This window comes from Zootermopsis nevadensis, unplaced genomic scaffold (genome assembly GCF_977971745.1).
Source record: "Zootermopsis nevadensis isolate Lab colony 2312 unplaced genomic scaffold, Znev_1.0 Znev_ptg000021l, whole genome shotgun sequence".
Taxonomy (NCBI): domain Eukaryota; kingdom Metazoa; phylum Arthropoda; class Insecta; order Blattodea; family Termopsidae; genus Zootermopsis; species Zootermopsis nevadensis.
The window spans coordinates 17082091-17106130 of record NW_028259153.1 but is presented as its reverse complement, the minus strand read 5'-3'; the positions used below and the strand labels follow the sequence as shown (position 1 = coordinate 17106130).

At 38.2% G+C, this 24040-nt stretch overlaps 3 protein-coding genes across 7 annotated transcripts in view; 2 read left to right on the top strand and 1 right to left on the bottom strand.

Moving 5' to 3' along the window:
- Positions 1 to 413: 413 nt before the first annotated feature.
- LOC110840722 (maltase 2) lies at positions 414 to 7628 on the top strand. The gene is made up of 10 exons (XM_022085947.2): positions 414 to 1086; positions 1219 to 1398; positions 1671 to 1834; positions 2055 to 2180; positions 2942 to 3171; positions 3449 to 3647; positions 4532 to 4727; positions 5292 to 5490; positions 6220 to 6369; positions 7325 to 7628. Exons 1-10 carry the CDS (start codon positions 564 to 566, stop codon positions 7401 to 7403), a joined length of 2046 nt encoding a protein of 681 aa, XP_021941639.1. The 5' UTR covers positions 414 to 563; the 3' UTR covers positions 7404 to 7628.
- LOC110840723 (maltase 1) lies at positions 7554 to 18222 on the bottom strand. Of its 2 annotated transcripts, none has more exons than XM_022085949.2 (10): positions 18076 to 18222; positions 14306 to 14485; positions 13484 to 13644; positions 12764 to 12889; positions 12286 to 12512; positions 11612 to 11810; positions 10843 to 11098; positions 9962 to 10157; positions 8760 to 8906; positions 7554 to 7729 (listed from the first exon to the last, which is right to left on the bottom strand). In XM_022085949.2, the coding sequence occupies exons 1-10, from the start codon at positions 18161 to 18163 to the stop codon at positions 7633 to 7635; spliced, it is 1677 nt and encodes a 558-aa protein (XP_021941641.2). In that variant the 5' UTR covers positions 18164 to 18222; the 3' UTR covers positions 7554 to 7632. The 2 variants fall into 2 exon arrangements, with proteins under 2 accessions (XP_021941641.2, XP_087208677.1); XM_087352551.1 differs by lacking the exon at positions 18076 to 18222 and adding an exon at positions 15243 to 15673.
- Positions 18223 to 18740: 518 nt separating this feature from the next.
- Positions 18741 to 24040, top strand: part of spas (spastin) — a 50881-nt gene continuing 45581 nt past the window's right edge. For 2 of the 4 annotated variants that reach the window (XM_087352550.1, XM_087352546.1), the window contains exon 1: positions 18742 to 19280. In XM_087352550.1, coding sequence (XP_087208676.1) covers positions 18833 to 19280 — 448 coding nt within the window. In that variant the 5' untranslated portion in view covers positions 18742 to 18832. Of the gene's footprint in view, positions 19281 to 24040 lie in introns of all 4 variants that reach the window. The other 2 variants (XM_087352548.1, XM_087352547.1) reach the window with 2 other exon arrangements.

Below are 24040 nucleotides of genomic sequence, written 5' to 3'. Positions count from 1 at the left end.
ATAAAAGTGTAAAATGTTAAATGGTTTACTCCAGCTTCTTTCTGTAAATCAAACATTCTTACATTTTCAGCCTGCAGAAGATTTTTAAAGTTATTTCCTGTGTGGTATTTTTACAATTTCAAGGTGGTATGTATTTCACATATAATATGAATGCTGTGACTTTTAGTTCAACATCAGATTAGGAAAGTATTGAAGGTGTACCAAAATAATATGGTAATTTATAATTTAAGTAAAACATTAATTCTTAAAGATTATCGAGCCTGTATTTTTATGCCGTATTGTGAGAAGTATGAATACAGTGTTTGAATCACATTATTTGTAGTTTGAGTTTCCCGCTGGTGTATGAATACCGGAAGCGTGTTAAAAAAACAATTACCTTCTTTTGCTGATGACATAATGAATCGCGTCTCCTACCATCGTAGTTTGTTTCTAGCAGCTTTATCATCTGTGAACGTCGTTGGGGTAGTAGGGCGTTTGGTAATTTAGAAAGTGCATTGATGTGATTTGGCTTGAAGCTTGTTAATTTTGTGGTGTGAGAATATAAGAGTTCAAAAAGATATAAGATGGAAATGAAGGGCGGTAAGGAAAATCCAAAAGAATTTACAGATGGTAACATCCACTTAACACAGAAAGAAAGTGGCGACCACCTGCCAGACAAGTCCAGAGGTTCGAAGGAAAATGGTGAACCAGATGATGGCGCTGACGAAAAGTTGGTCACTGGAGATGGTGTAGTAAAAACAAGTAAAGATGCGTCTGAAGTGAAATTTATCTCCATTGATTCCCAGAATGGTGATGCAAAAATTGATATTGAAAATATGAAAATTGCGTTTGCTGGCATGGGCAAGGAAGAGCTGATGAAATTTGCACATGATCCTTTCTGGGTTCGACTCAGGTGGTTCCTTTTCATATTTTTCTGGTTACTTTGGGCAGCAATGCTAGCAGGTGCAATTGCTATTATTGTTATGGCCCCTAAATGTGCTGCGCCAGCTCCTTTGAAATGGTGGGAACAAAGTCCCTTGTACCAGGTGTTTCTTCCAGCTTTCAAAGATGGCGGAGAAATTCTGGGTGGAACTGGAGATCTCAAAGGTGAACTACAATACTGATTTTCAGTAGTCTGATAACATTTTCTTGCTTTCGTTGATAAGTTATGACAGCATAAGAAAAACGTGAAATATAATTATGTGCCCTGTTTTAGTGAACTGTAATGTTTGTTTTCAGGCTTTCAGTCAAAACTTGATTATATTAAGAATCTCGGTGTAAAGGGAGTTGCACTTTCATCAGTTCTAAAAGTGTCTGCTGATGGATCAGATGAGGCTGTTGAGGACTTTCAGGATGTGGACCCACGGTATGGGACTGTTGCAGAGTTTAAAGCATTGATTACATCATTGAAAAGCAAGGGTAAGTGTTGTTAACATGTTTAGTGCTATGCTAATCTTCTATTATCCTAGGCACCGTAACTGCCAGGAAAAGTGAACCATGCTATTTCTTTGTCCATGTACTCATCCAAGTATGTTTTGCATAAAATCTTTCATGTAACATTAAACCATGATAATTCAGTGAAACAGTCTTCATAGAAACTGTGATAGTTGGTTGTGCATGTGACTTTCTTGCAAGTGAAAAATTAAGTTCCATTTAATTTTGTTTTTGAGCTGGTTTTGTTGCATTTGAAGGTCTTCATATGGTGCTGAGCCTTGTACCAAATCACTCAAGCAAGAAACATCCATGGTTTGTCAAATCAGAAAGGAATGACTCACAGTACAAAGACTACTACGTCTGGTCTTCTGGTCCTCCAAAGTACGATTCAGAGGGCAAACCAGAACCACCAAACAACTGGGTATGAAAGAAATATTATGCTAGACTTGATAGTTGAAATTAAGTTAAGAATCAAGTGTTGTGTATCCTTGTATTTTGTGGGGGGCCCCTCACAAGCAGTGGAGCATTGTGAATTATGAAGGATGTTATTCATGTACAGACTGTTAGTCTTGAAGTAATTGTGCAAACTGGCAAACATGTTCTTGTGATCATACATTTTTTTTATTTCTTCTCTTACACAGAAAAGTGTGGTGGGAGGTTCAGCTTGGGAATGGAGTGATATGAGGAAGGCATTCTATCTGCATCAGTTCAGTGTTGATGAACCTGATCTCAATTTCACAAACTCTTTTGTTATAGAAGAATTCAAGGTAACAGACACCAGCCTTTGTGTGGGTAGCAGAAGTTGTGCCCATGTGTCTCTTCCATATTATTTATTTTGAATGTCTTTTGAACTCAATGCCTGGCTTTTATGAAACTTGGCTGTTCCATTAGATGTGACTGTAGTGCCTGCATTATCAACATAACAAGTTGGTGGCTGGAAAACTTTTCTGAGGTCTGTATAAGACTAGCATATTTGGTGTAGTTCATGCTCACTACAACAAAAGAAGAATATCCATACAAACTTTAATGAAAAGCAGCATATCTGTGATGGCAGTTTAGAACAAGACTCCTTGCAGTGTCAGTTGGTTTTGAACTTACTTGTTGCTTGGCAATGGCTGGTCAGTCTAATTAACAGTTCTTCAGCATGAATGGTAGTAGAAACATGGTTTATTTGCATGTAGTAAAGGAGTTCAGGAAAGTCCATTTTATTCTCCACTGGTCATTTCAATAGAAATAAGGACAAAAAGTAACAATCTTGCATCTTCTTGCTTATATTTTCATAATTAATGGAAATTAATGTATAGTATCTAGTAGATAATCTCACCCTCTTTGCCTTTGTATAATTTTCATAATGGAGAGAACACAGCGTTTGCACTGAAACTTTAAATCAAGTTGAGTATTCCAGCTTGGTAATTTGTATGTGACTCTCCTTGTAAGTCCTCATAAAGCATGTTGTTTGACATCTCTTCAGTTTACTCTTTCATGGGTTTTTTTCTCTGTGACTAATATTCTGTTATTTCTCTTGCAGGAGATATTCAAGTTCTGGATGGATCTTGGTGTCTCTGGTTTGCAACTGGAGAAGGTTGAGTATCTTCTGGAAGATTCTAGTAGACAAGATGAGGTTCCTAGGGCTCCACCTGGTACAACTCATGATGAATATGACTTCTACAATCATGCAAGAACAGTGAACCAACCAGGAATTTTGGGGATTTTGGCAGAATGGAAGGAAGTTATCCAGAATTATACAGATGGTACAAGGTGAATTTCAGATTTTATTCAGAACTAGCATCCAGTTGTCTCCTTGTTTCAGTGGTTGTATACTGACCTACACGAATGAATTTCAAGCAGCCTTTGTATCAACTTAAGCAATGGTAAAGGAAGATCTACATTTATTCACAAATTAAATATTTCCTGTGGTTTTGAAATTTATTTAATAAGCCTCCTTCAGAATTAATTTTTGTGGTTACTGAACACCCGTATTTCAGCTTGACTTGTGTATTTGGTAGTTAAGAACTGTGACATTTATGATTTGCAGGATGCTCTCTGTTGTGGGCAATTTACTTGTGGACTCTCTTGTGGATCAAAACAGCAACATTTCCATTGCCCCCGTTGATCTCCTACATGCAGATAGAGAATTTTCGCAGTTGAGAAACAGCTTTAATGCATCTGACCTTAATAAGATAATTCAGAAATATCTTGACAAACTTCCTAATGATACACGTCCAACCTGGGAGGTAAGATTCTTTAGTTTTTTCACATTTTCTTTTATGGTTAAAATAAATCTGTGGGTTTGTTAGATATCACCTGTCTTGAATGGTAACGTGGCTCTGTAAATTACAGACCTATCTGTTCAAATATCATTGGAAAATAAGGAGTGAAAATAAAATAGTCTGCATAAAGAATGGCCATAGTGTCGCACTGTGTCACTTAGTAGGAAAGAGTATTGTGATCATGACAAGTATTTATGGTGAATAGTGGGAAGGTACCACCACCCCACCCCCCAATTTCTTTTATTGGCAGTGCTGTAGTGTCTGAACAAGGTACAGAACTTTAATTCACGTGGACCTAATGTGTAATGAGTTTGAACATCATGATGCAGAATCTTGATTTTCTCAAAAATCAACACTGAGAAACCTTGTGCAGAGTTTATACATATGTTCATACTCAGTTCTAAGAACACGATTGAAACTGATAAACTTGACTGAAAAACAAAACTCTCATAATGTTAAAATGGATGTTAAGGAAATTGGATTTGATTCATTGGGTTCAAGATAGGGGTGTGGTATGTTGCAAATATTAGTGAATGTTCTGATTCCATAAAAAGGGTATGACTGGGTGAACATTACTTTGTCAAGAAGGATTATTTATAAACTCCACATTGTTTTTCATGCACTCCAGATAAATGCTGTGGTAGTGCCTTGAAACAGTCCACGAGTGGCTCATTTTAAACTGTTATTTACCCATGAACTTCACATTTCATAATATGCTGTGTAATATATATAGCAGTGAAGACAGTATAATTAAATATTTAGACTCAGTGAATTTGGTGTCTAAAGTAGTGTTGCGGCCAAATTACTCAAATCATTCTGAATGTGTTATCTTGCATTCAACTTTTCAGCTTAGCACATCTCTGTCGTCACGGGTTGCTTCTCGTCTATCTTCCGATTATGTGGATGCATTGAACATGATAGCCATGCTTTTGCCTGGAACACCCATCACTTTGTATGGAGAAGAGATTGGTATGGAAGATGCTTCAGGGAGTGTGAAACATCCAGCGAGATGTGTCATGTCTTGGAGTAATGCCACTAATGCAGGTATCTGGAATTTACAGAGTTATGAGACTCAGCAGCTGTAGCCTAGCTAAACTGCGGTTCAAATTATATTGGACATTTAAATAATATGGGGCTTATGTGCTTGTCTGATTGTAAAAAAAGTACGTGCATTTAGTGATGTTGAAATTTGAGGTTAGCATAAGGAATGAAAGTATTAGATATAGAATGAATGTTCAAAATTCAATTCTTGATTTTATCCAACAAAAGCAATTAGAATGGTATGGACATACAAAAAGGATGACAGAAGAGAGATTGCCGAAGAAGGTCATGGAATGGGTACCACCTGGAAGAAGGAAAAAAGGACATCCTCCAAACACCTGGATACAGGGAATTCAATCATCAGTGAGGGAGAGAAACATTGAAGAGGATTTGTGGGCAGACAGACAAGAATGGAGAAGAAAAATTAGAATGTAAAATGTTAAATTCAAATGTAACCTTGGTTACCGGAAAAATGTACAAACATTGTTAAACCAGAAATATATATATATGTGTGTGTGAATGTTGGAATGTGTATGGTAAGAGGTTTGGTTTGGTTTTCAATTACAGGTTTCAGTGAGGTTCCTGTTCCAGTTTACCACACCAGTAAAAACTATGAAACTGTAAATGTTGAAGCAGAGACTGCAGCTGCTGGTAGCAGTCTGTCGGTGTACAGGGAACTTGTTGAGGCTCGCAATACACCATCCATCATGTATGGCACAAGGGAATTTGCTGTCATCGGCAATGACACAGTGTTCTCTTTCACCAGGTACACTTGTGACAATAGTTATGCACAGCTGCTGATAAAGGATATGCTGTTTGTCCAACGATCACTTTAAATCTCCTACATATCTGTTGCTGTCATTTTGGTATTTTGTAACAGTAAGCTTGAGATAGTCATAGGTATGTTAAGGGTTGGCTTTGTGATGATGACAGGGCAGTCAGAGAATTCTTTTTTCAGTAATTGTGGAGATATTCCTTCATTATTACTGTCCTGAATTCATCCAAGGCTTAAATTTCTTTCCAAGCCTTCATAATGTGGATCTTAATAGTGCAGGAAAAGACACAGAAGTACAGAACTCTTATTCTGATTCAGAACAATCAAGTAAAAATATATAACAATTTAGCCGTGTTAGCTGAACTTCAAAAAGCCTGCTTGCATCTGTCTCCTGTCATCTTCAAACCTGCTAAGTCTGGTAATTTTTTAAATTGTAAATAAAATTGTGAACTTGCAAAAAGTTAATGTATAAAATAAATAAAAATTACACACTAACTTTTATGTAGGAACATTGTTATTTAATGTATATGTGAGTTATAATTTTGGGCCTTTCTCTTTTCATGCTACCAAGGATTTGGTAATAATATGCTTGCGTGTTGCATTATATCAATTTAATTATCCATGTTATTTGCAAATTTCAGTAATAAATTGGTTGTTTTTTATCACTAGAGGAAAATCATAATTCAGTTAGAGTTATGAAAGGACATATTTGTTTTGCAGGATCAAAAGTGGCAACCCTGGGTACCTGGTTGCTTTCAACACGGCCGACAAGGAAGTCACAGTCAGTTTTAATAAGCTGAAGCATGTGCCAGAGGAGCTTAATGTCTTGATCAAGAGCTCCAATTTCAACAGCACTGGCATCAAAGCAAAGTTAGTACTGTGAACTGTGTTATATGCAAAGTGCATGTCCTTGGAATCCTATTTAAGTGACCCATGTGATAAAACCTATCAGCAAATATTTTTGACTTCCACTGTGCTCACAAGTCATGTTTATTCTTAATACAGAATAGGTAGAACAGAGAAATTCAGCGTTGGGTGATGGAGTCCAGTCTAAAACTCCTTGTTTCTTCTTCTATAGCTCTCCGGTCTGTATTCGGTTCATGGCCTCCTCAATTCTCCTCTTCCATTCGGCTCTCTGTTAGGTCCTTCTGTCGGAGGCTTTGATTGAGGTTTCGAAACTTCTTCCTTTTTACGGTGCAAGGTTGTTAGCCTTGCGACCAACCCCCAACCTGGAGGACCAGGGTACCTGTCTTAGTCTGACCTCTCCCCCTCGACCAATCTGGCTAGGGAGGCCCTACCAGTAACTATGCTACCGCCAGCATAGCTCTTGGGGTCACTGAGGTACTCAATCCCCACCACCACGACAAGGTGCAGGTACCATTAAGTGGGGAAACTCCTTGTTTGCAAGTGTGAAAATGACAGTCCTGCTACATGTTGCTGTTGAATATAATGTGAGAAAGTTACAGAAGTCTAAAGTTAGTCATGTTTTATGCACCAGACAGATGATACTGTTTAATATTCATTATACCATAAAAAGGTTCAAGCCCTTTCATTGGAAAGCAGGTATCGATAGTTTTTGGTGGCCATCAAGAATAGCTGTGCACACTGATGATTAATGGAATATTTTATTATCAACCAATATTTATGTGACCACAAAAGGTATGTAATGTGGACATCTGAGGTTTGTCTGCCTAAGTGTTTGGGTTCAACTGTCATTGTCTTTATCAGTTAATTGTTACCATTAATAAAGTATATATTGAATACAGACTAAGCCTTACTTTCTACTTTAATATTTTATATTGAATTTTCTGTTCTTTTGTTTTAGGTCAAAACTGAACAGAGATTCTGTTTGTTTGTCTGCCAGAGGTGCATTGGTTGCAACCTTTGTACCTAAAGTGGAATAGAACTACTCGTTTTAAAAAAAGAGGTATATGTCATTTTATTTTATAATGTGCATATTTAATTTGATATTTTGCATTTTTAGTGTATTGTATTCCAGGCTTAACATGCATTTCAGACAGATGAATATCTTCATGTAAACCAAAACATTCCAGTTGTATTCCAACAATATTTTATTTTGCTTCAATAAGTCATGTATATGAAAATAAAGTAGTTTCAGCATTGCACAAGTTGTTACAGAGGGATGGTTTCTTCTGGAAACTCTGGTACAAATGTCAGCACCATGCCTCCCTGTCCTGGCATCATGACTTCAGAATTTGATATCCTCTTCCTGAAACAAATTGTTCCTTGCATTCTCTGCAGCTCTTAAGAGATACTTGTATTGTAGGCAAGAGTTTGTTACATTCACAAATTTGTCCAAATAACTGTAGGGCACAAGTATATAAATTTCCATGGAGTGACAGCAACATTTGTACATTATTGGGGGAGGTCAAGTGGGAATCATTACAGCACAGAAACACTTCATGAATAGTGTATGTTTAAGTTAAAAGCTGCTTTGTATCAAAAAGTTCTTTTGGTTGTTGTCCATTGTCTTCTGAACAAAGTACAAAATAACAGTTAATGTAATGTAACACCATTGTCAAAAGCCTTGGAACTCCAATTAAAAGCTGCTGTTTCTTTTACGGCCTGTCTTACATCCATTACAATTGTATCAGTTTTATCATAAAGAAAAAGAACTGCAACCACTTCAGTGAATCCCAATAAATGTGAGAGTACATATAAAACTGACGCATGATAAGACTGAAGAGCTTGGTCATTATAGTCACAGACTATGGATTGGATTACTAGGGTTTGATCCCTGGCAGGGGCAAAGGAGTGTTTCTAGCCTCTGTGTCCAGACCAGGCCCAGCCAGCCGCCTGTCCGGTGGGTATTGGGGTCCTTTCCTCGGGCAAAGTGTGGCTGGGGCATCTAGTGCCAAGGTCAAGAATGAGTAGGAGGTATACCTTCTCTACCCCCAAGCACCTCTGAGGTATGTATTGGGGGTCAACTTTACTGTACTTTTAAAAGATTAACTGAGAATTTAGGAACTGGATAGTTGCAGAAAAAAGTAATAATTGGAGGAAATACCAAATGCGTATTTCATCGTGTGCCTAAAACAGTAATGTGGTGAGTGCACAAAATGCGTTTCCTTTTGATATATTTGAGAGATGTGAATGCATATGAAATTTGGAATGTCATTACATGTCTGTATTATCAAAAGTGTTGAGTATATGTAGCAGTACAAGCTGTTAGCTGTGCTTACTGGTTCGGGTTACATATGAATATTTTGCAAATATTTTACTGGAATGCTTGCACTTACTTTGCAGTGAAACTATGTGCATAAGTTGTGCTGAACACATATATGAAAGACTCATTTGGCACATGGTCCAGCTTTGTTAAGTCCACAATCACTGTATCCACAGCAAAGTTTACTACCACCATATAACCAGGGAAGCCTTTTTTCACCCTGAAATTAGAAGAATATTATAATTTATGAGTCTAGCTTAGTACACAGAACTCTGATTTGATGTTATCACTGATTATGTTAAAACATCTTTACTGTTTAATGATAAAATTAAAACATTCTTAATAGCTAAAAAAAGCCACTGTTTATAACAATTATTAGTGTCCGTTTGTCAAAGGAGCAAACTAAGTTGAAATATTAGACTTTGTATCAGCATATCAACATTTTAAGTCTGTGGTCATGAATATAATTTGTGGACCTTAAATAGCCTTATCTCAAAGACTTTTGAATCTTTACTGAAAGCATCTGTTCTTCATCTAGGTTTTATACCGAAGTACACAGTGAAATTGATTATTAAGACTATTATGAATGTATTCACATTCAGAAAGAAAGAAGGCAAAAGTGTGAACTGATGCAAGTCACACATCTATGTTGTTACCTCTAGCCACATCCGGTTTGCTTGTGTGCATTAAATGGTTGCCAGGGAAGCAGTGACAGTGATCACACTATGAAAGCAGTTACCTGCACTGAGGGAACCACCAGAGTAATAAAAACAGAAGAAAATGGAGAGTTTAAAGAATATCTTTATGAATACTGTCAATAAAAGACGTACTGGATGATCTGAAGAACAGTATATTTATCTTGCTAATTAGCCACTAAATTGAGGGCAAATGAATGGAGTTGGCTCAGGATCATGGCTGGTAGCGGGCTGTGGTGTCGTCGGTGTTGGACCTGTCGGTTCTGCTACCAGCGTGTTTGTTAATTAGCCACCAAATTAGAACTTGCCTGAGGCGAAAAAGTTACTACTTACATTATGTGCAATATAGGTTTATTTTATTTGGATAGATCATCATAAACTCACTTGTATATGTTCAATGCCTATGATTGTTACTAGTGAACTATCAGTTTTGTGTTATTTAATAATGGAATCGTGAGCCATGTACAATATTTCTGTATTCTGTGGTGGTCATATGATAATGATGATGGTGTCATAATGGCATGTTTCACACTTAGTCTACAATGTCTTGATTTCTAACAATGATTTCAGTGTTGCATACCTGGTATAGACCAACACACAGTCCTCCAGAACTCGAATGGCCAGCTCACCATTCATGATGGCCTCAGTTTTTCGTGCCTTGGCAAGTAGTTTGTACACTTTAATATGGCTCCATTTTGCATTCAGCTGAGACTGGACATTTAATGTTTTGTAGTTTGGATTGACTGGCAGCCAGGTTTGATTAGCAGTGGAGAATCCTTTACATAACAAGTTACTGAGTTATGTTCACAGATACAGAATATATAGATCACCAGATTGTCAGCTTCAAAAAAAAAAGTGGGGCACACCATTTGTGTGGAGGAAACTTACTCTGTGATATCAATTCAATATGGTACTTGGCCATTTTTATATTGTCCTATCTCATTTTTAGTCTTCTGAATGGCAACTTCTGAAGAGATGAATATGAAAATTTTGTATGTTACACATTTCATATTTTCCCACCCACCCATGTCTACACACATTTTACCTTGACACTAGAGCAGTAGTTCTAAACCTCTTTCAGAATTGAAGCCACTTTCACTCTTAAGCAATTTATGGGCATCAAGGCATACATGAGGATTACTTATTCAAATACCATTGCAGTTTATTAAATTTTTCATATATTACTCATCTTAAATAGTGACACAGTAATATAACAGATGTATATGGGCAGCACAGAACATATCAGGAGGCCACAGATTTAGAAACCCTTCCCCAGAGCAATTATACGTAATACAGCTTATGCTCTGCGCACTGTTATTGCCATTTCAGACTTCCTTATCCATTATCAAGGAGAGTAGACTATGGGAAAATTAGCATAATTGAGGTTAAGTTGGATGCTGGAAGGAAAGGCAGCTTCTGATTTACCTGTGTTTGCATTCTTTTGAGTTTGATTATACAAACCTGCGTTCATTCCTGCATTCCATTGCATTGGTGTGCGCTCAGGATCTCTCGAGAACAGTTTGTATTTCATTGGCCCAGCATTTATTCCTACTGTGTCCTTTGTTTGTTCCCATGACACATCCGTGTCCTCCATACCCATTTCCTCTCCATTATAAGTGACAGGTGTGCCAGGAAGGAGCAGCATGATCATGTTGATAGCATCCACCAATTCATTCCCAAATCTGGTTGCCATGCGAGAGTTGTCATGGTTCCCAGACTGTATTAAGTAGAATCAAATTACTGTAAATGTTAGAACTGTCAACCAAGTGCAAAAACATGGTTTCTTCCTTTTCAGAATAATGAAAATCAGTTAAAAAATTGTAAAATCCAGTATATTTCATTTATTGCAATTTTTAAGGTTAGTACTGCCACCATACTTGTGGTTCTCAACAGGTAAAATATTTTGTAGAAACTTTTAGGCAGTTTAATAGCAGAAATCCAAAAACGTACGTGATTAGCAGAGGAATGCCATAGATTGTAAAAGTTTCCACTGGTGTTGTGAAACTGCAGGCACTGTTCAGCAATATTTAACATAACAAGGATAAGAGAAACCAGAGCTTATTTCCATAATATTGCATGCATGTAATGTTTACTTAGACAAGGAAGGATCTGATTGCTGAAGTGAAGAATACCCAGGCTACCTTATTATGTTTTCAGTCTTAGAATGTTGGTATCCAGTAAGAAAGTCCAATCCATACACAACTGCTCATTGGAATTGGATGTAACTTACCACCCAGTTGGGCCATGCCCCTTTTGGAAGGTTGTCCATCCAAGACATGATTGTACTGTATATGCTTTGTGCACTGATATTCTCTTGGCTTACTGATATCAACTCAAAGTTGAATGGAAAGTGGGCAATTGGGTGTGATTTGTTTCCATAATAAGCCATCAGCTTCTCCACTGGCATGTACACTTCAGTGATCATAATTCTGAAGAGAGAGTAAATTCATACATTTTATGTACTCTGTATTATAAATCACTTTCTCAGATGTAAAAATGATAACTCCAAATTAGGCACTTTTTGTAGTAAAATTCTTATAATATATTCAGAAGTATGTAAGTAACTCATATAAGTGACATCAGCATTGTGTTGTTGCTAAATGTCAGTCTCAGTTGCCATTTGGAATAGAGGTGTAGAATGAAACTTAAACACTCGAAATCTTGCACAATTATGAGTTATGAAATTTTACATCTGAGGTACTGAAGTATAGTTAAAAACATGTTTAGCTACTGCTGTAGGATTTTACTGATTTTATGCTAAGAAGACGGTGTCACAACCCATGTAACCACTCTCAACAACAGAATTAATTTCACTGCAGAGCATTTAATAGAAATATTACATGAACAAAATTAAGTCCCTCACCTTCCTTACAAATGAATTCACAGTTCAGACTTTCTACATACTTTGTTCCATTCTCAGAGTTTTTGTCAAGTAGAATCCTGAATTCTCGCAATATATCCAGTACTTTGGGTAGATTGAAGGTGTATTTATGATCCAGTTGACTGTATTCATCAATGGAATCTTCATCCTTCACTGGTTCATCTCTTAGTTCTTCATCTTCCAACAGATGAGCAACTGCATCCATTCGAAAACCATCTACTCCCTGGTCCAACCAGAATTGCAACACATTCTGTGGGATGAAAAAACTTGAGTTATATACACATGAACTACTTCACGACCAAGACCAAGAAACCTCTGAAAAGGAGGCGGCGAAAACCCACAACAGGGGTTGTACAGCCGAGAAACAACAACAACATGCACATGAACATTTTGCCCTTCTATGTTGTCTATATGTGTCATTATGTGTATTTTAGTTATGACATTGTCTATTACCCTCACAGAACTAGTATTAACTGAATCTTTCCTGTTACTCAGCCTTACCTTCATTTCTTGTAAGACCCAAGGATTCCTGTAGTTTAGGTCAGGCTGCTCTTTGAGGAACTGGTGCAGGTAAAACTGGTGTCGCTCCTGGTTCCACTCCCATGCAGAGCCACCAAATACACTTCTCTGCAAAACACATGACCTGTGAGGCTCATAAACTTTTATTCTTTGTTTTAAAAAGTTCTTGAACCTCCCAATATTTTCTACCAGAGACAAAACTCTGTACGCCTACCTCTACTACACCATCTTTTCATAAACCTGTGCCTCTTTTTGTCATTTCTGCATAACTTTATCCATGATTACTGTTGGTGGACAGTGGCCAAATGAAGCTAAATTAATTATACTTTTCAAACACAGCAAGTCCAGACTCAGTAATGCTATATCGTATAAACATCTGTGATGACATTCATGATCAAAATGATTGTGAAGGCCACATTTAGTGTTAAATACTGTTTTGACTTGAATGCTTGGAAATAGAGAAATTTCAGTCTTTGGGCATATAACATGGGCACCGAGTTTATTCAGTACAATTATAAATAAATAGAAATTATTATACTGGAAGGAAACTTGATTACACCTCAAGTCTACTTGGGTCTTCAGTCTTTCTTGTAGTTTTCATGAAAATATTCAGTTGTGACAATTAATGACAGCTGTAGAGAATGTAAATATTTTGGGACATTTTGTATGTGTAGAAAAGACTGGGTTTTACTATTAACTTACCCAGTTGTTGGGTGGGATTGGTGTGCCTTCAGGCTCAAATCCCTTGGCATCAGTCCACACATAATAGTCTGTATAAGGAGCCTCTCTCTTCACAGATTTTTGGAACCACTCGTGGAGATTGCTGGAATGATTTGGCACAAAATCCAGCACAAGTTTTATACCTGTAATGTTACCAATAACATGAAAATTCACCTGATACAGTATAATGCATAAGAATACTCTACAGTAAGCTATACATATGTACAATACATTTACATCTTCATATAATTTTAAATAATGTAGCATCAGCATTTCCAAACCAGTCTTACTACAGTTCCAAGCCTGATACTGTCTGTTCTACAATTTCCACAAACATAATCATGTTTCTTGGGGCCAGACACAGTGTGTAAGTTTGGACCCCCTACACAATTACACCTCATACACTAATACTCCCTCTCCTACCCTATGCCAACACTAAACACACCAGAAGTGCTCAGAAGTCCTTCATCAGTAATTTAAGTTGTAAAAGTATTTTTTATTTATATTATTTTACGCTGACATTGACATTTATTCGTCTGGTCTTTCAGTTACAGTGTTGGACATGATTCTCAGGTCCATATTATTTTACAGAATTTACTTCTACTTAAATAACAAAAGGTGTTTAGGTAATATTATTAGGTGCATGATATAATTACAGCCGCAGATGAGAAACGTGAACATTGATATTAAAAACTGGCGTATATATGAAGTAGAAATAAAAAAATAACTAAAAAATTATGTTTTCATTTTTATGTAGACTGCCCTGTGCAACAGTATGTAGGCCTCTGACAGTTCATGAATTACCTCTTTCCTTCATTGCCCTTGACAGTGAGTGGAAGTCATCCATTGTTCCAAACACTGGAGCAATATCTCTGAAATCCTGAATGTCATAGCCAAAGTCTTTCATTGGAGATTTGTAGATGGGTGACAGCCATATTGCGCCCACACCGAGGTCCTTGATGTAATCGAGTCTCGACTCAATACCTGTTTGAAGCAATCATGAAACATGATAGATAGGTCTCATTAAGCTGTATCTCCACAACTTCTCTTTTAAGAATGTTGTGGTGTAATGTGTAATTAACAGGAAAGTAATGTAATCTGGATTTTTGTAGTATTTGTGTTGTGTATTAGCTGCTTCTGGGGGTCATCACATGGTTCTCCTTTTACTAATTCCAATAAGTTTAAGATATATTTTTCGTCTGTTTTGCTATAAGCATACATAAATATGAGTTTCATTGAAATACATTTCCTCTTTATTTAATTGTGATATAAAACCGTGGTACATAAGTAGCTATTTGACATGCATTTGAAACTTAAAATTTATTGAAACTGGGACATTTTAAACATTTAAATCTCCTCTGATCTCGAACGAGGGGTTGAATGATTAGCAATTCCTATTCACATTCTGTAAGTCCGGGATATAAGTCTCGTCCAGAGACCTGCTATTTTTCATAGTTTTCTTTAGTCCCAGTAAAATGCATAGAAAGCACCTTAACGTAGATCACAGCCACTTTCGTTCCTACTATTTGTAATACATTGATCATGCTGTTATTCGAAGCTATACAACGTGATCTACTGACATCATCAAGAAAGCAGTAAATTCTCCTCTGACGTCCTTATTTCATACTTTTAAAATGTCCATGTTAACATATTATTGGGTGGAGCTCAGTCACAACTTTATTCTTGTTGCCGGTTAGTGCGCCCAGTTTTTACCTTGACAAAATAAGGCGAGAGAACGTACCTAGTATGTCCCCGAACCCATCAGGTGGGTGACTGCCGTCTTGATAAGAAAGCGGATAGACCTGGTACGCGGGGGATAGTTGCCACCATTGGAGGGGTTCCGGTGTTAAACACTTCGGGGTGACCACAACAAGCGTGATGGCACCTGCTAGCATAACCAACCATGATGTCCAGTACGCCACCAGAAGTAAGCACCGGACTCGAACCCACAATGGGCAGTAAGCGCACTCCAACAACTGATCTTTTGTGAGCCCGGTGTAAGGTCCGTCCGTCGACACGTAGCCCTCAACAAGCATGGTGCGTGACTGTCTTGTTTCATTCTGGTACCAGGTTATATTAAGACGAGCCAGCACACCCAACGGCCAACTAGATACCAAGGTCTGCCAGACAGATGTTTTTCAACTACATACCACCGACTACGGATTACCCGAATGGCTCTTGGGCCTACCTGTAATCCGTACCATCATGATATTCACTGAGACAGCATAATGAACTCTACCAGACGTCCTGCTAGCTGAGGAATCATATTGAGGTGTTCATTTTGTATTTCTGACGTAACTCGGATGTTAAAATAATAAGCCGTTGTTTCATGTGGCAGTTATAACCATGAATTAATACCAGATGTGACTGACTTCTTGCTTCTTAAACAGTTCATTTAATTTATTGTAGTCCCGCCATTATTTCAGCTCCAGTTTGATGAAACAGTTCTTTACTGTTGGGGAACGAAATTATGAAATATATTAATTCTAATATTACATGGTAGAGCTTGGCGTTAATTTCGTATCGATAATATCGTGTCCACTGTTGTAATTTCAGATTTGTTCCTAACACACCTAATATTTTGATACTGTGCCTTGAAGTTGTCACTACTAACTGATTTCCGATTCATAGAACGATAACATAGAATGAATTTTCTAATGATTGATACAGTATATGTCTCACATTGTAGACTACAATACTGACAGACCTGCTAGTCTACAAATATATTTTTTCTGGCATGACTGACGTCTAAGTCAACTGCACGGTTTCATGTTCGTCTATTGCCGATGCTATTTGAGGAGATATGTGACGTCACAGCGCATTTCTGTGCTGCTGTGCATTGTGATGAAATGTTTCGTGTCTGAGAACGAATGTCGTGGATGGTACATAGGTGTGACTTTGTTTGACTTTCGCTACAAAATGAAAATTTCCTGTTTTCGGAAACAGAATACGGTACGGTACTGTCTTCAGAAAAGTCACAAAATAAGAGATCACAGATCGAAAGCTTGATAAAACAAAGAACACGAAAATAAATTAACCTATAACCCTGTTCTCAAACGCCCGCAATCTATGTTATTCGATTGATGTGTGACCAAGTATTATACCCATACAGAACAAAAGGTAAAAATCATAGTTTTATGTTTGTTAGTCTTATACTTTTATGAGATCCTGTTAGACGGGGATGGACCTGCTTCTGTTGTTGGGATGCATTTTAAATGACATTCTGTGTATGTATCACTGTATTTGTCAATGCTTCGTCATCTGCTCAGGTTATATATAATCAATTATAAGAATGATCGTGAATTTTATATTGGGAAGTCCTCGATGGTTACCTGTATTGACCACATCAAGCCTGACAGTATTGTTGGTCTCCGGACCGAGACGAACCCCCATATTCTATGCAAGCGTATAACTGGAAGGGTGACCGGTACTGACGTTGCTTTATTAATCCATATGTTAGGTTCGGACTATCTAATTTTGTCTTGCATATTAGTGGAGGATTAGCATAAGAATGTGTTGTGCTGACGGAATGGTTTCAAGAGTGACGTATCTAGCGCGGTTTAACTGCGACTGTTACGTCATTCTGTATCATACCAAAACCCCTTGCCGACACAATGTAAGTTCATCAGGGCGGCAAAACTACTCATCTGATTAATTCAGTGGTTGTGCAGGATCGTTTTGGAGGAATTTGTAGTTATTAATCTGAACACAAGAGCCCGCCGTTTTATTATATCCTGAGCCGGTTAAACATAGTTCACACTTCCGAAATGTACCCCAGTTTCTGCAAGTTACATTTTAATATTTGCCAGTCCTCTACGTCTCAGCTTCCCAATTTGTTTATTCCATTAAGTTATCCAACCTGGTGGGAAGGGATCACTTGGAAGACGTAGGCAGGAAAGGAGTAAAACATTAAAAATACTTTTAAAGAAATAGAATGGGGAGTGTGAATTGGTTTTGTCTAGCTGAGGATTGCGACCAGTGGCAGGCTTTTGTGAAAATGGAAATGAACCTTTTAATCTTATGAAAGATGGGGAATTTGACTACTCGTGGTTGAACGACTGTTAGCTTCTCAGGGAGGACTCTGCTCAGTAAAGTTATTTTCCCCGTCATGGCCGTAACAAGCTTTGCAGTTTGTAACATAGAGACACGGGGGAAAAACACGTGATGAACCATGTTTCATTTCACTGTTTGAGCAAGCCTGTTACACTTTTAAGTTATATTTGGCACGTCGTCAGTGTACCGCTCCCTTAACCAATTCTGCAACGAGCCAGCACAAATTCAGTATGAACTAACAAGCGGATCGTTTCAGGAGCTAATGAACGATCGAGCGTCTCGCTTGAGTGGTTACCACACCTACTTGTTTTCGAGAAGTCTCGGGTTCGGCTGGCGATTGGAAATTTATCGAGTTTTCTCTGTGTCCCGAGGCAAATGTTGGGGGGGGGGGGGGAAATTCGATATTATTTTATGTATTCAGTTAAGAAAAGATTTTTAGATAATGTCAAACTTCTCACATCTACCGTTCGTCTACGTCTCGGCGTTCAGCATTTCTATGCTGTTTTTAAACATACACATACCTTTCAAATCCCCTGTCCCGTCTCCATCACTGTCTTGAAAAGATCGCGGATAGATCTGATACAACACAGTTGTCTGCCACCAATCCATAGTCACGAGACTGATAAATAGAGTGTATGTGACGTCAAATATCTCAAACTGGCGCCAACAAGATAAGAGCCCCCATTATGGGACAATTTCCGGATCGCATTGACTCTTCTGGCCCTTTGCCACTTATTTGCATTTCCAGGAGGCTAATAAAACAAGGAGGGCTGCTGTGTGAATTACAATTGCAACTTGTGCCAAATTACATCAATTTATTTTATTCTAAATGGTGTTTTAAATTAGTAACATTAACCCCTGGACCAGCAAAGTGCCGGGTCAAAGAAGAAACTCTTAACTTAGGACCAGTGAATGATAATGGGCTACTTGATTTCGTCCATTCGATATCTCGTGGACTCTGAAACGAAAGAAACAGTCGATTTCCACTCTCTCACTCAAGAACGCATAGCATGCATGCGTTTGAGAGGTAGAGTTTTACTTTACCGTTCGGGCTCTTCCAGCCGATGATCCAACTAGTGCGCTATCTTCAGAATTTTAATGAAACTACATTAAAGCAATTGATTTTCTCTGGTATCGTATATACTCTACAGAATCGGCTGCTTTGATATTATTGCCACAGAGTGTGCGCTGTGAACTTTATTTTCAATCTAAGAAGCCGCGACTTTCCAAAAGCCGCTAAAAACGAATGAAGGCAGTGATGTGACGTCATATTACGGCATGTCGTGCAGTGATGGCGGACGGATGCTGCGGAAAGGCACGTCGAAGTCACCAAATAAATCGCGAAAATCGGAGGATCGATCAACAAAACAGGATATTCCATCAGTGCACAAGAGGAATTTATATTTCGTTTCTTTTCCAGTGATATTTTTATTTGACATTTTGCGTTCTTTGTTATATCAGCTGTTTGTGATATTCAAATACCTATATGCGTCCACATCAAGATTAGTGCACCGTCCAAAGACAAATTCAACTTGCAAAGTAGAGATTGTTATACCGGAAAGTGAAAGTGAAGCTCAAGACTATCCTCAAGATATGTCACAGCTTCACCCGAAACATCCTACCGGTCCAGGTCCCGGCGACCCATTACTAGCCAAACAGAAACACCACCACAGAAGGGCATTTGAATTCATTTCGAAGGCACTAAAGATAGACGAAGAAAATGAAGGTAACCAGTTAGTCTTTTACTATGTTTGAGATTCTACAAACAGTTGCTTTCCTGCAGTGATCGTGTATCATTAAGACATTAAATTACACGACGTTAGTTTCTTGGGTCGATTTAACCTGTTTACATGGAGGATGTCGGATTTTATCAGTCACTAGAATGACAGTTAATTCTTCCCCATCGAGGTTATGAAACGCTGAAATGTTTTCTCGTATAATTGTCGTTTAATGTGTATTCGAGTCTTTTTGAATTTGTTTTGTCCTCTGCGTACTATCACCATAATGCCACAATAAGTGACTTCACTAGTCTGCCCTTGTTACTGTTGTGCTTTTTGACTTAGTCCATATCCAGTTGTCAGCCTGACCAACTTTTCGATCCATGTCATTTTGTTTATTTGTATGTATATGTATGTGTGCAGTTTATGGATGTCTGCAAAGAAATCATATTTATTATAAAGTACACACATACTCAGATTTATTTGTTTTTGTGCTGTTTATGATGTGTGTCTAGTGCTAGTAACAGTACTTTTAAACCCTTCAAGAATATTATATCATAATGCATCATATGTACTATGGGTTTACACTATGTATTCATTCTCCCAGAATGACATTTACAAGCATAAATTTGTGTTTGCCTTTGGCTTGGTTGTTTGCTATTAGAGACTGGAAAACTGTCTTAACATATGTCTTAGAAGTGATATTTTCTTTACAGCAGATTTGAGGGTTGTAGTGTTGTGTCTGTCCAATGTTTGTAATGATTTGCTGTGTGTGGAAATACAAGCCATAAGGTCTGTTAAATCAGAAAAACAAATTCATCACTGACCCAATTATTGTTTTTACATGCTAAGATTGAGGTTCAGTATTGATTTCATGGTTGTAAGTCCAATGAGGAAATGTGACATACACAGTTGAAAAGAGTTTTTATCTGCAATATAAACACAAAAACAACAATTATTCTTGTGTCTTGTTCATTATGAGGAGTCAGTGATTTGGAGATACTTGACACAATTCGAAACGGCAGGGACATTTTCTTTATATTTTCATTTGTCAAATACATTGTAATTCCCCCCGGTCAGAGATCTAACAATAATTGGAAATATATAACTTTTTTAGTGAACAATAAGGGGTGATATTTTTTGTTTGTGTGTGTATCTCCTGTTGCATCACCAACTAATCAGATGCATATTAACACTGAAGACTGTTCATAATGAGAGACTGAAGTGAATTATTTGATTGCAATCTTATGGAGGAGTGTTGGAAACCTGCATGTGCCATACTTAATTATCACTGATAAATTGCCTTATCAGATGCATGTAACTCCTACAGTTGAAACATTGTCATTAAATAACACAAGTAGCAGTCCATAAATGAATGTAAGGCTGTACCATTTGACACCAGAAACTTTTGAAGTTAAACATCGACATTAAATAAATCAAGAAGCATCCCCAAATGAACACAAGTGTAATTACACAGCTGAATTTTTGTTTTTTGAACATGCAATACAAAAAATGTCATTGGTGATGTTTCCAGAGGTGAACCAGAGTTGTTGTTGGCAGGTTTTGTTTACACATCATAAATAATTTGATTACACCAGGTCAGAAGATCTGATGTTTGTAACCATGACCCAAGCAATGTTTTGCAGTCTATGGAAGTGTTAACTATGAAATTATGATTAAACTGCTAATTACCCTTCCTGTTCATCATGGCATCTAATGGGGGTGGCCGTTCGTCTGCAGTACAGGGCTTTGTATAATTATTTGAGCAGTTGAAGGACATAGTGATTAATTACACAGAAGTTGCTACAGTTTGCTGTTTATTGGTTGAAGGGGGAATCTCAGACAACCTTACGCTCTGCTTGACCACATGCTTCCAAAACTAATAATAAGTTACAGGGTGGCGATTTGTATGCAGTGAGACGTGAATATAGAATTGTGTGTTCAGCCATTGCATGGGTAGGAAGTTTTCGGTTCTGGGTTCAAATCTCGGCTTGGAAACCGGCTATTTTGACTGAGGTGTTTTATGGTTTTCCTCGGTTACTCTAGGGCAGAGGTTCCCAAAGTGTGAGGCGCCCCCCCTGGGGGGGTGAGTGGTTTTCTGGGGGGCCTGTTGTTTGTATGAAAAACTTTTTTTTAACGAAATATGGAGAAACATTTCTAACATCCTTCGCTTGATTGAGGCAGTTCAGCAGTGGCAGCCATCAAAACAAAGCATCGTTCTACGATGAACCTGGAAAAACGACCTTAGAGCGGTCATTTCAAAACTCCAACCTCAGTATGATAAGTTATGTTCACAGAAGCAACCGCATCCATCCCACTAATCCAGTTATGAAGCGTATATTTTATTACAGATTTTTTAAATTAAATGCATTGAATAATATATACTAAATTATAAAAAAATGTATACTCATAGCCAAATTTTATGTCAGATCTGTTTGCTTGCACTTGTTCTGGAAAGGGGGGGGGGCGTGAAATTTATGAAATATTTTAAGGGGGGCGCAAGGTATAAAAGTTTGGGAACCTCTGCTCTAGGGTCATTCCGGGGAAGTATCCTGAATTGTGCCATGATTGCGTTCTTCCATATCGTTTCATGTTCATTGCTCGATGGTACGTATTCTGAATTACTGACAGCTGTTTAGTAGGCTGAGATCCCCAGCTTTAAATCACAGTGGCCAGTAGTTTTATCTACAATCTGCTTTTAACTTCGTAACTGCGTTTTGCTTAGAATAAACAGCGATTATATTTGCAAACAGCATTAACCAGTTGGTCTATGTAATGCAGACGCGTTGTATTCTTTGAGGTTTGAACTGAATTTCTACATGCTATTTAGACGAACGTAATGCTTCCAGTGGTTCACATCACAGGTGACATTTATTGCAGGTTTTTTTCCTAGTTTTATATCGTCAAAACATGAAACTTTTATTAGGGCATTCCTTTCAAGAAAATAGAAAAACGTCGTGGTGGCAAAGGAAATTTTGTTTTGTGGTAACTTACAGGCCTAAATGTTCGCTTTTGCTGCATGGTTACACCTTGGTAAAGTGACGTGGGTTAGAATTTACGTATCGTCGCTCTGTTTCCCGAACGGAACGTCGCAGAAAAGGAGGAACACGTTGCAGAGAAACAAATAGTTTTTGAACCCGCAAGACACATCCGTTTGAACCCTGAATTGCAACCGCCATTACCTGTGCTATACGTGTTGCCGCTGCTCTTTGAGATAGGCCGTGAATTGATCTGACGTGACCCAGTTCAGATCGTGCGTGCGAAAGCTGCTTCCATTTTATACATTCCTTACGCGAAGTGCATGAAATGATCGAACACTGGGAAGGTTTGTGCATCCTATTTAGTCTCAAAAATTGCTTTACGAATTTCGCAAAACCGGTTCATCGTACAAAAAAAGTTTGAAGTCCAGGGCCTTGTAACATTCGTAACATGCTATTTTTTGCGTTGAGAAGTAGTTAGACCCCGCCCAACCCCGAAATTAGAGGACTACCCTTTATCGGCTGTCTGAAACTGCATTTTAATATGCTATGTTCGTGGTTGTTGGTTGTAGTACGATGACACGCCCATCCAAACCCAATGCCCATAACGCAGGATTGACGTCGAACATTGTTTACACACGCGTTGCGTGTCATACCTTGGCTAATCAATAGTGGCTGGACCATAATCGTGGAGAGCAAGTGGGCTTACACACTGTGGAAATGATGCGAGATTTCAGGTTCTCACGGCGACGGGTATGTAGATGGCCGTCTTCGCCGTTTTATAATATGAGCTGCTGAGATCGTTGTTAAATAAACTACAGACATACAATTATCATGCAGACTGCATTAGAGGCATATAACTAACGTGGGGTGGATTTTTGATCAAACTATGGACACGAAAGCCCACGTAGTTCTCACAGAATTCACTGATTCCGAAGTATGGATTTGCTTGTTCCTGTTTGGTCCTCTCTTCACCCGAATTAGATTTGTTAATTAAGCCGCAATGTATGCAGATACGTTTAATTAGAAACTTCACTTCTTTCCTCGTAGAGAGTTACAGGCCGTCAGCCGTGGGTCGGCCTGCACATGACAGCTTTATAGATAGAGCTTTGCGTCTAGCGAGGGAATTGAATTTTCTTTGCAGGGCTGTGTCTGGGTCTTCAGATATTTGTGGCTGCAAGTGGAAGGACTTCATAGGCCAAGCGGTTGGTTGTCTGTATTGCTGCAAGACAAGACAATTAAAAAAGAATTGAAAAAACAGACTAGTAAATTGCCCGTTATGGATGACGGGAAATCTGAAGTAGTAAACAAAGAATGTCATAAGTACTATTTCGTAAGCCCAAACTCCCTTAACAGCGTTACCATGGCAACGGTTGTAAAAAGACATTCATAAATGTGCCGTAAGGTCCAGAGTTGCTCTTTATGTATTGACGAATTTTGGGTTACAAGTAGTCATTATATCGACGGAACTTCATGAACCTAGGCCATCCCTTGTCCTCGATGACAAACAGGAGACATTACGTTCACCCGCTGCGGTTCAGTGCCGCTTTCTTTTCAATTGCAATTGTGTGCCAGTGATTGAACGTTTTTCTCGTATCGAAATCTGGATTAAATACTTGCATGGTCGAACGAAAATTGTCATATGAACCTCATGGACGTCGTAGCTCGCATTTGCAGTAAGTTGATTGTGTATCTCTGCGACAGATTCGACTGACGGATGGTGGACCACGGAATTGGGGTTTGTGAGGGTTCTCCCTTTACCCTCCCCTAGAGGGAGATCAAATATTTAA

Excerpts from the sequence above, each read along its gene's own strand:
- LOC110840723 (XM_087352551.1), bottom strand. The coding sequence starts at position 15,537 with ATGCTTGTTGAGGGCTACGTGTCGACGGACGGACCTTACACCGGGCTC. Across the intron at positions 13,645-14,305 it reads AAGGGCAATGAAGGAAAGAG|GTATAAAACTTGTGCTGGAT; the intron begins GTAATTCATGAA and ends GTAACATTACAG. Across the intron at positions 11,099-11,611 it reads GGGCATGGCCCAACTGGGTG|TCTGGGAACCATGACAACTC; the intron begins GTAAGTTACATC and ends TACTTAATACAG.
- LOC110840722 (XM_022085947.2), top strand. The coding sequence starts at position 564 with ATGGAAATGAAGGGCGGTAAGGAAAATCCAAAAGAATTTACAGATGGT. Across the intron at positions 1,835-2,054 it reads CAGAACCACCAAACAACTGG|AAAAGTGTGGTGGGAGGTTC; the intron begins GTATGAAAGAAA and ends TCTCTTACACAG. Across the intron at positions 5,491-6,219 it reads ACAGTGTTCTCTTTCACCAG|GATCAAAAGTGGCAACCCTG; the intron begins GTACACTTGTGA and ends TTTGTTTTGCAG.